This window comes from Fusarium flagelliforme, assembly GCF_020744385.1.
Source record: "Fusarium flagelliforme strain FIESC 12 MPI-CAGE-AA-0113 chromosome Unknown B0J16scaffold_1, whole genome shotgun sequence".
In the NCBI taxonomy this organism is placed as follows: domain Eukaryota; kingdom Fungi; phylum Ascomycota; class Sordariomycetes; order Hypocreales; family Nectriaceae; genus Fusarium; species Fusarium flagelliforme.
Genome location: NW_025763503.1, coordinates 1836595 through 1849441, shown reverse-complemented (window position 1 = coordinate 1849441; position 12847 = coordinate 1836595). Strand labels below are relative to the sequence as shown.

The window sequence follows — 12847 nt, the reverse complement described above, 5'->3', positions numbered from 1 at the left end:
TTACCTTAATATTTAGTGAGGGGAGGGGCAAGTTAGCGCTGGAGTTCCCCGTACGAGCCTCGGAACAGAACTAATAAAAACTCAATGGTTTGCCTATCGTGAGATATCATCTGTCATGATAAAATAAAAAAGCTCCACAAGGATTCTTTTACTTTACTTCTCAGAGAGATAGCGGCATTCCTTGGCTACCGCTGTCGGAGGGCTCCGTCGGTAATGGATGCCCTCTAACTGATTACAGAAGGCTCTAAGCAATACCTGAGGAAGTAATTCCGCTGAGGATTCACAACTTCAACAGGCCGGATATAGATTTCTTAGAAGGAGTAGATTAGCTGACAGTGCCAGACCCTTGAATATTTGATGGTCTTTGCTTTTCTCTCGATCGGACTACGGGGAAATAAGTCCCTGAAATCAGTTTCATTGTCTCTGGCTTGATCGCTTCTATCCGCGAATGCTACACTCACAATGCACCATTGACATGGGTAGATATAGTTCAAAGTCTCAATTATGGTTTAATGGACTGTATCTGTATCTAGATATATCAGCATAGATAGTACATAGTTCTGCTAAATCGGTCGTACATAGTTCTGCCGTTCATTTACTTCCATCATCTCTAATAAACTCATTAACCGGCAAAATACCCTGGTTATTCCACTCTTATTAAGGACCTTCTGTAACATCCACCAAGACCTGATGTCTGTAATAAAGACTTGGCAAGCCGAAATCTCCGGTTTCAGAAAATTGATTTAATCAATTCTGCGCCGTGATGATACTTTTGGTGTTTCTTCTCCTAATTCTTTCGTCCTTCCCTTCATTCCGCCTGGCTGCGTACAGAAGAGCACTGTCTTTGCAATCATGTTGACCTCACGCTCCTTCACAGCTGTGCTGTTTCTAGCCGGACGATCGCTGGCCGATAACTTTACCATCTCCAATGGTCAAATCTTCACTCCTGGCTTTGTAGTTCTAGATGCTCCTCAGCCTTACACACCATTAGGCGGAGGTAGGTTGATCTCTTAACTTTAGTGATGCCTTCAGCACTAATGTTAGTCAAAGATACGCTGCATGTTGCCATAGATGTAACTGCCAACGGCAAGCTGCCATTGTCGCAGAATGATGGCGATGACGATACCGACAACCAGATCTTTAGTATAGAGATGTTCCTCTACAGCTACACTACAGGACGCAACTTTACTATTTCCAACGGAACAGCGAGCGCTAATAACGCGAGCTTGGGTGAAATTATGGCCCAAGAGCCTGGAAGCACAGTAAAGCATGTCAACTGGGTCTGGCCTGATTGTCTTGTTGGAGACGGCGCGCCAGAGGGAGACAGCGATCGTGGAGTTTACAACGTAAGAAAGACACATGCCTTCAAAGAGTCGTGGCGCTGACATGCGACAGATCTCCATCCGACAAAACTTCAGATACCAAGGAGACGACTACTACACAGTTTTCGATGTCCCTATCTCTGTCAACAACTCGATTCCAGAGAGCGATGATCGTCCATCTTGTGACGAGCTGTCAAATGAGATCCTTTCGCCTGAGGATATCGATGTTGAGGGGGCTAATGAGGTGGGCGTTTTGTTTGCGCCTGGTGATGCGACTGAACTTGATATCAATGGAGGTGAGGGTTCGGCAGGATCTGTTTTTGGACCGAAGACGGTTGCGTATGCTGGCTTCTTGAGCATGTTTATGGCTGTGTTTCTATAGACGCCTTTGTCATGTATATTCTTCTGATACCCCTTGGTCAGCTCTTTGTCTCCCACAGAGCTTGACTTTAGAAATATTAATCATTGCGTTTATTCCCTTGCAGAACAGTAAAGTGAAAATAAAACACCATTTATTAAGGTGTTACATGAATTCGGCTAACCAATGCAGGTCACCACATCGCCATCAGCATCAATTTCCTATTCAGGAACCATCCCCGCTTCACTGAATTGCGGGGTTTGTTACAGCTCCCGAGGGACGCTTCATTTACTCATGATAGACCGATTCGACTTGGCGAGTTTCTTTGACGAATAGATTTGCTCTTGTTACCCCAGATTTTTCTACATCCCTGCAATTGCTTGCGACGAGTTACGAATTGGTAGCTGTTCGTGGAATGGAACCTCGGTCTGTGTGTCCATCATGACAAGCATCATATGCAGCAGCCCTTCTTCCCCTCAATATGGAATACAAAGGGGTGGTTTCTCTGGTCGTTCAAAAGGGTTAAGATGCCCAGAATTCCAATCTTATCAAGCTATTCGGCGCACGGTTCATGTTAATTTTCTTGCGATTCAGTGAATTATTTCTGTTCATCTCATCCCATTTCATCTCATCATGCCTATGCACCAGGGACTCCTACCACGCGAAGGCTTCTGTGCCGACGTCGTGGTGAGATTAATTCGACAGACAGCCCTCAACCCAGCCCTCATCCTGCCTCTCGTCCTGCTCGCCCGTTTCACAAAAAAGGGCCAAGACCTCTCGATCCTTCACCCAAGCACCGCAAAGAACCTGTCGACTCTACTCTATCTTGGCCTTGCGCGATGGGCCAGCAGTTGGTTGTCCGAGAAGACGAGAAACAACTGGGTCAAAGACGAATATGACTGGAAGCGCGAGATTGTGCTCGTGACAGGCGGCGCTGGAGGCATTGGCGGTCGAGTTGTCAAGTTGTTTGAGGAGATGGGCGTCAAAGTGGTTGTGCTTGATGTTCAGCCTATGTCTTTCACTACTGGTAGGATATATTTTGTGAGGTGACGCGACGAAGAAGATAGGGAGCTGACTATATCTACAGCGGCTAACGTACACCACTACCAATGCGACCTTCGATCTCCCGAGAACGTCGAGGCTGTCGCCGAAAAGATTAGAGCTGAAGTTGGACACCCAACCGTCGTTATCAACATTGCTGGAGTAGCCAGAGGAAAGACGATCCTGGAATCTCAACCAAGTGATATCCGCTTCACTTTCGATGTCAACGCCTTTGCGCCGTTCTGGACAGCAAAGACATTTCTCCCTAACATGGTGGAGAACAACCACGGCATGTTCGTCACTTTGACCTCTTATGCAAGCTGGTTGACTATCCCTAACCTCGTCGACTACGGTGCTTCAAAAGCTGCTGCTCTGGCTTTCCACGAGGGTTTGACTGCTGAGTTGGCTACGAGATATAATGCTCCCAAAGTCAGGACCGTCATCGTTCATCCAGGTCCTACCAACACTGCTCTCTTCAAGGGCTACTACCAGAACACTGATTTCTTCATGCCGCCTTTGGCGCCTGAGACGGTGGCCGATGCTGTAGTGAAGCAAGTTCTCAGCGGACGCAGTGGTACTGTCATTGTTCCAGGTACTGGAAGTATACTAGCTGGTCTACGCATGCAACCGGACTGGTATGCAATTCCTGTCAGAGCTAAGGCGCAGTCCTATATGAAAAACTTTAGTGGTCGTCAGGTCATTGAGGATGTGGACGCTTCTTATGAGAAAGATGGGCGCGAGAAGGAAGCTGGCGATAATGCGGCTGAGAGTACGGTGCTCGTTTCTTAGTTGAGGTTGGATCGACCTTTTGATTCCCTATGAGCGATAGTAACCCAGTATATGTTTGTTTTGTTTATTCATGTCAAATATGTTGGTCGTGACGAGGAGGTGCAGATGCTAGTTGTATATATGTTGTCTGATTGATGAATAGTTTAAACACCAGCGGTATTAGCTTCTATATTTCGATAGCTTGGAAAGAAATTTACAGTAAAGCTTACAATAGTATAGCACTGTACATCACACAAACCGTTTTCAATCGATCTTAGCCAGTGGAACAGCTGCATCATCAATACTATAGGCTCTCAAAACCGACTTGAGACGCATGATAGGTTCTGCAGAATGCATGAACAGGGTCCAAGATACCGAAGTCCGAGCCTGTTAGTGCGCTATATTTGCGAGAAGGATTTTGTTCGGTTGGTGATATCAAGTTCTTGCTACAGTATGATTTTATGTCGGTGGCCCCAACTGCCTGATATTGCGAGCACGCAAATGTGCCTCTCTGCTTAGGTGCATATAACATAATCCAACTCGATCGATTATCAGGCATAATGCAGAAGAAATGATTCGATAGACTAGTCAAACCCTAGCTGAAGGATTCAAAAAATGTATTGATACGGAAAACTGCCAATGACACGCCTACATGATAGGATCGAGCCGACGTCGCTTACACTGCGCAATGAGAGACATGTGCCATGATGGCGTCAGCTTGGATAAGAACACATATCCAAAAAGAGTGCACCGAATTTGCTAACATGCATATGCAAGTATTGCACATTAGAAGTAGAAACAAGGGACCTGGTCTGCCAGACGGACTAACATGCCTATATCATAAGATGATCGTCGTTGTCAGCTCCCGACCAACAGCTGGGGATTGCAGCGCAACATATAACTAAGAGGAAGGACTAGGGCACCTGCAGAGCGGAACTGGGGTCCATCCCTCCCTGATAGAGTGGATGACGGAAGGAGTAAAGGAAGCGAAGGCTCATCATTCGGTGGTATTCAAATGGAGCAATACGGCGGTATAGACGGGAGATTTGCAACGGAAGCATGCCTCTTTGACACATTTCGTTATCAGATAAAGTAGATAATGGCAGGCTAAGCGGCTTCTGCGTGTGACACTTGGAATCTATGTTTCACTTGCTGCCAAGTCCAATCTAAGTCAATAACAGTCCCTATATATATTCCAAACTTACGGTGTGGCTCTCTTGCAGGTAGGTCCCTGACTTGAACTACCTCAGCTGCCAAAGTTTACGGCTGTTGAGCCAAATCGGTAGACAACGGTTTCACAAGCGCCTGGGGAAACACTTCTCGATGCTGAATAATGCCGCCGGCCGAGAACGGGCTCAGTGGATAAGGTTGTGCTTCCATGTCCTGGTTCAGGCTACATATTGAGCCTGGGGAGAGAGGACCCTGAGATAACCTAGCACACATGGAAACTCAACAACATGCCATGATTCTCCATCGTTCATGTCCTGACAGCAGCTGACAAGATGAAAATGTACACATAAGGTATATGTCCTTGCCAGGATTGGTTACTGTCAGAGCTGTAGAGACAAGCGAAAGACACAATTGCCCACACCACGTTTTCCATCGGAGACTAGCAGCCGCAGAAAGTGGATTCTCTACGCGAGCGTGTGGCACGGGTTCAACGTCTTTTCTGTCTAGTTTCCAAAGTGCCATTGGAAGGACAAAGTAGTATTGAAGATTGACTGATGTAATAGTCTAGACTGGACAGTGTTCTAGGCCATCATCACCAGAGGTTGATCTTTAGCACAACCAGTCCCCAGGACTCAATCAGAACTCACAATCTAAAGTTGATTTAAAGAGTATGTAATCGGAATTCAAATCCCATATTGTTTCATTTATTTTTTTCTTCAACTCCGTACTTTGTTTCGGGGCTGATCAAAGACAGCATCAATAAATAACAATGACAATTCTTTAACTATCGTCCAATCGCATACCAGATCAAGTTGTGGACCCTTTCAAGTTCCGGCAGGAAGGACCCCAGCAGAAAAAGAGTGAGCTAGCGAGGAAGGAAGGACTCAGGAAGGGCTTAGAAGGGGCCCCTGGGAGACTAAACCCAGTTGGAGGTGTCAATCGTGTCGACCGAGTGGGCCATGTGGCAGCCCGCCAGCAAAATCTCCCGCGAAATCAGCCCATTTCTTGTATCCTCGTCAGGTCTGGCGTCGCCTGTCTCCGGCCTTTCTGGCGATAATCGTGTCATGCCATTTTTTTTCTGGTCTGGTCCAGACAAGGGCTCCTCTGTCATGTTGTGACCCGATTTCACCTGCCCTTGCTCTTTGCTACATTCTGGGTACCTTCCCATCCTTGCCTGTCCCTTTCCGTACATAGATTCTTTCTTATTTGCTCAAGGGAAGGCACACAGTTCTTCGTAAACCCCCGTCGTTGCTTCCCATCAGCCCCGAACTCCGGTACCTGCCCGTTGCGTTGCATGGGTGTTGTGTTTCCCATCTTATATCTGTCTGACCTCTGAAGCTCGGAATAGCTTCATACTTTACTTAGCTTCCTCCTTCTCCCCTCTTATCTTTCCTCCTCTTCACCTCGGTCTTCTCTTCTCCGTGCTCTGTCGTCTCTCGTCGTCCATATCTTCATCTCCGTCGTCGTCAAAGCAGTTTCCGTCTCATCTCCATTGATCGCCATCCTTCGTAGTCCGCTGTAGCTGCATCACCCTTGTCGCTTCAGTACGTTGTAACTTGTCAGCCAAATTCAAGCTGCCCCAACAGTCAGTCGGCCGATCTGCCCCGCGACCTCGACAACCCCGTACAGTTTCCAATTGTACATATATCCAATTAATATTGCGCGACCCCTCCTCGAAATCCCCGAGTATTCTCGACTACTTCGATCACGCAAATATCATTTCGACAATCCTACTCTTCCATCAGTCGATAGTGGGTAGTTCACAAAACACCCCGAATCAGATACGCACGACTTCGATAACTGAGTGGACGGACCATCTCGGCGGATATCATATTACCAAGGCACTGTTTCGCTTCGCACGACCCTCGCCGTTGTCGCCAACCTAACCGTTTGCGATAACTTATATTCCGCTGGCTTAGACTCTCCCACCACCGCATCCTGTCGCAATTACTTGAGGACGACACTCTGTCTATTATTTGGCCCGGCAGAGGTCGTCCCTGATCCTCTGATCTCCCAATCGATTTCATATATATATCATGGTTCCCAGTGTTGTCCAATCCGACGATATGGATAACATGGAAATCCCATTCCCAGCGATGCGTGAGCGTCAGGAGGGCTCTCCTCCTCCCTTTCAAGACCCTCTTGCCCTCCTACGAAGTCTTCCTGAGCCTCCACTGGAATGTCAAGTTTGCGTTGTTGGTGCAGGACCTGCTGGTCTGATGCTGGCCGCAAACCTGACCAGGTACGGTATCAACGTTGAAGTGATCGATGACCGAGCAGACCAGACGCCCGTTGGAAGGTAAGACCATATCTTTGCAGTTTGCTACACGCACACCCCAATTGACCTCAAATATAGAGCCGACGGCCTACAGCCAAAAACAATCGAGACCTTTAGACAGATGCGACTTTCTGACACCTTATTAAAACAAGGTGTCCGTGTTTTCGATATTGCTTTCTGGCGCAGCGATGCGGACCAGCCTTTGCGCCGACTTGGGCGCGAAGTTCATTACCCACCAATTATCGACGTGCTGGATCCATACATTCTTCTTGTTCATCAGGGTATGGTAGAAGGCCTTTTCCTCGAAGATATGAAGAAGCGTGGCAAGGAGGTTCGCAGAAACATGGCGTTCGAGTCATACAGTGTCCCGGACAACAAAACTGGCCCTCTTCAAGTCAACTGCCGTGCCAACGTCAACCAGGATAAACGTTCTGTTCTGACACAATACTTGATTGGATGTAAGTGAATTAACTTTCACCAACTTTACGTGTAGAAACTGACTCTCAACAGGTGACGGTGCTCATTCCAAGGTTCGCAAGAGTATTCCTGATGTTAAGGCTGTTGGCATGTCACAGGCTGCCATTTGGGGCGTTCTTGATGGTGAATTGATCACTGATTTCCCTGATATCTGGTCCAAGACATTGGTCTACTCACAAGAGCATGGCTCAATTCTAATCATTCCCCGAGAGAGGAACATGACTCGATTCTATATTGAGCTGAAGGCCGGCGCCAAGTTTGACCGTCGTGACCTCGGACAGGAGTTCATGATGAAGCGTGCCAAGAAGATCATGGCACCGTTCCGCTTAGACTGGAAGTACGTCGAGTGGTTCGGTCGTTACCAGGTCGGCCAAAGGGTTGCTAGTCGCTTCACTGATGGCCATCTAAGAGCGTTTTTGGCAGGCGATGCCAGTCACACACATTCTCCTAAATCAGCGCAGGGTATGAACACCTCGATGCACGACTCATGGAACCTATCGTGGAAGTTGAATTTGGCGGTCCGAGGTTTGGCCAAGCCGAAGTTGCTTGAGAGTTATGAGGAGGAGCGCCGCAAAATTGCCTTGGATTTGGTTAACTTTGATTATGAGCATGCAAACCAAATTGCCGGTGGAGATGCCATTGCATTGGCCGAAAACTTCAGGACCAACGTCCGGTTCATTTCCGGTATTGGTGCTGAATATGGTGAGAATGCCATCAACCGACCAGGAGTTGGAAACAACCATTTCGTTATGGGAGATGCCAAACCAGGCTGTCTGCTCCCTCCCGCCAAGGTTACTCGATACATCGACTCCAACCCTGTGGATATCCAGCTTGATATTCCCATGCTTGGCCAGTTCCGTATTTATCTTCTTATGTGGGATGTCCAACAGTCAGCGCCTTTCCTTCAGACTTTCTGTCACGCTATTGCTGGTAAAGAGTCTTTTATTAGCAGACTTTCTGCTGCGGCGAGTGCTTCATATGCTGCGCAGCCTAGGGCTTCAGCTCCTGAGGATGTTTACTCCCGACCAGAACGATACACTGTTGTTAGCCATCTCTTCACTTTTGGTCTTATCAGTAAGCTTTTTTTTTTTTGGCGGTTTCCCCCATCCGGTTTCCATACTAACTGTCATCTAGCAACCATGCCTAAGACGGAAATTGAGATCTCTGACCTTCCACCTCTTTTGCAAGACAGCCGATGGACATTCTATCTAGACGACATTCCCGATCAAGATACGCGTGGCTCACTATGCACTAACAAGTGGCTCGGAAGCCTTGGCCCCGGTGAAGTGGCTATTGTCAATGTTCGCCCTGACGGTTACGTCGGCTCGATAGGCCGATGGGATTCGAGCCTCGATGAATCTGGCGTTCAGGCGGCTCGATGGCTTGACGAATACTATGACGGATTCATGCAGATCCCAATGCAGTAAGCCCAGGAGACAATTATGAAATCCAGATATGGCCATCCTCAGTTACATGATCCCGCACTTGTCAAGGGACATCAACTTGGAAAGAAGTCCCTGTCCCGTATGGGAACAGGCAATGTATATCAAAGATCTTGACATATTTTAAGGTTCTCCCTTTGATGTCGGACCCCCACTCTGCTTGGCATTGGATAGCTTTACCAGAGAACCGACACAGCACATATGATGGAGGGGATTGAATAATCACCACTCCGAGGAAGGGAAGGAATCATGTGGACATTAGAGACAAACAGTTATGTGGGCGATAGAGAAGGACATAGGCAGAGAAGTCTACGGTCAATCAAGCGACCTGAATTACATAGTAGTGGAAGATAACTGGCAGCTACTGCTGTCGTACAATCTATTTCTGGTTCTGATGATGTACATTCCTACGGATGGGAGCGCTGGGTAGGAGGCTGACCACCTCCTCCAGCTTGGTTTCGAAGAGACTCGTTACCGTTGCGGCTGTGTTGACTTTCGGAACTCTCGCTTTTATCGTCTTCTTTGCTCGAAAATGAAGTTTGTGGTTCACAAGACTAGTGATGATGTTCAGGCGATAGTACAGGCGGATTGCCAATTCTTGTTGGATGGACCTGATGCCTAGCTGCTTGCACAAGCACCTGCTGTTTGCCGTATGCTTGTATAAGCATTTGCTGTTTGTTAGATGATGAAGGTTACCTATAGAGAACCTTCTAGCTAGGTAGCAGAGCTATAAGAGCTCTACCTTTCTGTATCTTAGATAGCAGAACAAGTTGCTTCTTACATCTCTTCTTTTCTTGTATTCTCAGACTTCGAGGCTCACGGTGCCAGAGCTCGGGGCAAGGTATCTGCGAGGCGCCGATAACACGAATATGTTCATTTTGGTGACTTTCGTTAGATGCATGTCGTTCGGCATTCCCTTCTGACGTTCCATTAAGGAATGCGGGCAAAGGACGAGAAGTGTTGTGGCCCATTTTGTCAAGATGCGTTGGCTTTTCTGGAATGTCTGATAGTTTTCGTTGTAAATCCCAAGACTATTTCGAACCTCTCTCGTTATATAGACTCAAGAGAAAGGTGAATGCGGTCGTGCCTTCACTCGTTCCGACCTGATTTCAGTAACTCATCGCATTCAATCTGTTCTCCCTCTTTCTGACTTGCATTCAGGTTTGCTCCTTCGGCGATGGGTGCATTTCGTCACTTGACAAAGAATATATCTTAGCCACGGACATATCTAACAAAGGGGCTGTGAGGTTTGGGTCATGTTACATATCGCATGGTGGGTGAAGGCAAAAGCCCAAACCCAAACCCAAACATGGAAATAAGATGCAAAGAATCAAGGCGTTTCCTGAGTTGGGTCACATAAGACAAAATATTGTTGAAGTTTTAAATGTTTTTGAATTTTTATGAATGGCTCAAGCGAGCCCAACAGGTGTTCATGACCCCGTTGTTTGCTAGTTATTATGATATTCGTTCCACATCATCCGTCTCTTGCTTTTCCATGCTTTTCAGAAATCAAAATTCGCTCATCTAAGTCGTAGTCCATTATTGGTGGGTGGGCATAGCAACATCTGCCTTCTTAGCGACGGCATCAGAGCTCTGCCACAGGGCTGTAACAGTCTTGAGCTGGGTGTAGAAGTTGATACCGGGCTTTCCGTAGAAAGTGTTGGAACCACCACCAGCAATGGACTTCTTGTTACCAGTGAAAGAGAACATGGGCAAGGGGACGGGGATGGGAACATTGATACCGACCTGACCGGCCTCAATGTGCTTGCGGAAGGTCTCGGCAGTAGCGCCAGATCGGGTGAAGATGGCAGTACCGTTACCATACTCGTTCTTGTTGACAAGGTCGATCGCATCATCGATGGACTCGGCGTTAAGACAGACAAGGACGGGACCGAAGACCTCCTCCTTGTAGCAGGTCATGTCAGGGGTAACGTTGGTAATGATGGTAGGTCCAACCCAGTTACCGTTGGGGTACTTGCTAGGCTTGCAACCACGGCCGTCGAGGAGGATAGTAGCGCCCTCCTTCTCGGCGGACTCGATAAGCTTCTCAATGCGCTCCTTGCTCTGGGGAGTGATGACAGGGCCGAGATCGGCTCCCTCCTCGAAACCACCGTTGACATTGAGGTTCTTGGCCTGCTCAGCAACATCGTTGAGCCACTCCTTGGTCTCACCGACCATGACGAGGGTGCTCAGGGCCATGCAGCGCTGGCCGGCAGCGCCGAAAGCAGCACCAACGATGGAGTTGATGAACTGGTTCTTGTTGGCGTCAGGAGAGACGACAGCGTGGTTCTTGGCACCCAGGTTGGCCTGGACGCGCTTGCCGTTGGCAGATCCACGGCTGTAGATGTACTCGCCAGCCTTGTTGCCACCGACGAAGCTGATAGCCTTGATAGCGGGCTCATCGAGGATGAAGTCAACGGTACGGTGAGCACCATGGATAACGTTGACAACGCCCTCAGGGAAGCCAGCCTTCTGGACAAGCTCGGCAATGATCATGGCAGCACCAGGATCACGCTCGGAAGGCTTGAGGATAAGAGTGTTACCAGTGATAGTGGCGATGGGAATGCACCAGAGGGGAATCATGGCAGGGAAGTCTAAATGCTGTTAGCCAGAGCATGGGCGTGATAAAAGATGAACTACTCACTGAAAGGGCAGATAGCAGCCGTAACACCAAGAGGCTCGCGGTAGGTTCGAGTCTCCATATCCTTAGAAACCTCGAGGACCTCACCCTTGAGAAGCTCAGGGGCGGCAATGGCAGCCTCGGCGACCTGGAGACCTCGGAGGACATCACCTCGGGCATCGGCGAAGGTCTTGCCCTGCTCGAGAGTGATGCTGGCAGCCAGACGGTCCCAGTTCTCACGGATGAGCTGAACGAAGCGGAACATGATCTGCTGTCGAGAAATGACAGTAGTGTTCTTCCATGACTTGAAGGCCTTCTCAGCGCTCTCAACAGCGGCCTTCATCTCAGCGTCGGTCATCTGAGGAACGCGAGTGACAAGCTCGTTGGTAGCAGGGTCGTGCAAGTCAATGAACTTATCGGCCGAAGAGGAAACGAACTTGTTGTCGATGAAGTAGGGAGTATCGACGACCTCGACCTTGGCGTGGGTGGTAGGGTAGCTGCTGGCAGTAGAAGCCAGAGCCGCCGTCACAGGCTGGAGCTGCTTGGAGGTAGCATGAATACGCCTGGCAGCGACGTGGGATGGGCCGCTGGAGGTGAGGATAGAGGATCGAGAAATAGCAGCAGTAGAGCGGCTTGAGGCACCCAGGCCGCGGGTGAATGCGCGACGCATGATGGCTGTGTTGAAGGAGGATGTATAAGTGAAGAGGGGGGTATCTAAGAGAGGAAGGAAAGAGCAAGTATCCTCGATAACTTCCAATGAAGCAAGGAGTAATCAAATCAAGCAAGAGGTCAAGAGGCTCTCAGACTTTTATACTCTCCTGCCCCGGCTACCTCTGCGCCGGTGCGGAGGCAATTGGAGGAGGTCAACACCACCAAAGACGTCTCTTACTCGTCACAATGCGGGGCGACAGGAGCAACTCATGATAAGCTAGCGACTGCTCTCCAGCAGAGTCGGTTGTCATTTCTGGAAAGTGTGGGGTAATTGCCGAATGAGCCCCGGTTTGCCCGCTGGTTACCGATTTACCGTTCTAGGCCGATGGACGGTTCGTCTCCCAATTCGAGTCTCTTATTGGTTAAAAACAGTTGGGAAGGTCTTTGGAGATCTTGCTACTCCTTCGTCTCCATTCGCCTGCCTAATCCGGAACAGTATCTATCTCTCTGCTATCTGCCACATGGACTATTTCGCTCTATATCAGACATCGGGGACACCTTCCCGAGATGACAAATGGAAACTTGTGTTTGCATCGTGACATCCTATCCTACCTACCTAGACGATTCAGAGTTTGTAGTTTCCTTCGTTGAACACTCCGACTTCGGTGAAGAACCATGTTTCTGGCTTACTGTTGGGTAACACGAGTCAGCTCTACTACT

General features: G+C 48.6%; 4 protein-coding genes across 4 annotated transcripts; 3 read left to right on the top strand and 1 right to left on the bottom strand.

The window, feature by feature from the left end:
- The first annotated feature begins 641 nt into the window (after nucleotides 1-641).
- Nucleotides 642-1791, top strand: B0J16DRAFT_366207 (uncharacterized protein). The gene is made up of 3 exons (XM_046130078.1): nucleotides 642-997; nucleotides 1051-1346; nucleotides 1396-1791. The coding sequence occupies exons 1-3, from the start codon at nucleotides 853-855 to the stop codon at nucleotides 1702-1704; spliced, it is 750 nt and encodes a 249-aa protein (XP_045988574.1). The 5' UTR covers nucleotides 642-852; the 3' UTR covers nucleotides 1705-1791.
- Nucleotides 1792-2161: 370 nt separating this feature from the next.
- B0J16DRAFT_9418 (uncharacterized protein) lies at nucleotides 2162-3652 on the top strand. Its single transcript, XM_046134716.1, has 2 exons — nucleotides 2162-2707; nucleotides 2768-3652. The coding sequence occupies exons 1-2, from the start codon at nucleotides 2314-2316 to the stop codon at nucleotides 3508-3510; spliced, it is 1137 nt and encodes a 378-aa protein (XP_045988573.1). The 5' UTR covers nucleotides 2162-2313; the 3' UTR covers nucleotides 3511-3652.
- A 2622-nt stretch (nucleotides 3653-6274) lies between these two features.
- On the top strand, nucleotides 6275-8986 carry B0J16DRAFT_9359 (FAD binding domain-containing protein). Its single transcript, XM_046134704.1, has 4 exons — nucleotides 6275-6958; nucleotides 7016-7395; nucleotides 7448-8488; nucleotides 8549-8986. The coding sequence occupies exons 1-4, from the start codon at nucleotides 6696-6698 to the stop codon at nucleotides 8839-8841; spliced, it is 1977 nt and encodes a 658-aa protein (XP_045988572.1). The 5' UTR covers nucleotides 6275-6695; the 3' UTR covers nucleotides 8842-8986.
- Nucleotides 8987-10164: 1178 nt separating this feature from the next.
- Nucleotides 10165-12378, bottom strand: B0J16DRAFT_359497 (Aldehyde/histidinol dehydrogenase). Its single transcript, XM_046129654.1, has 2 exons — nucleotides 11501-12378; nucleotides 10165-11450 (listed from the first exon to the last, which is right to left on the bottom strand). Exons 1-2 carry the CDS (start codon nucleotides 12144-12146, stop codon nucleotides 10396-10398), a joined length of 1701 nt encoding a protein of 566 aa, XP_045988571.1. The 5' UTR covers nucleotides 12147-12378; the 3' UTR covers nucleotides 10165-10395.
- Nucleotides 12379-12847: the final 469 nt, after the last annotated feature.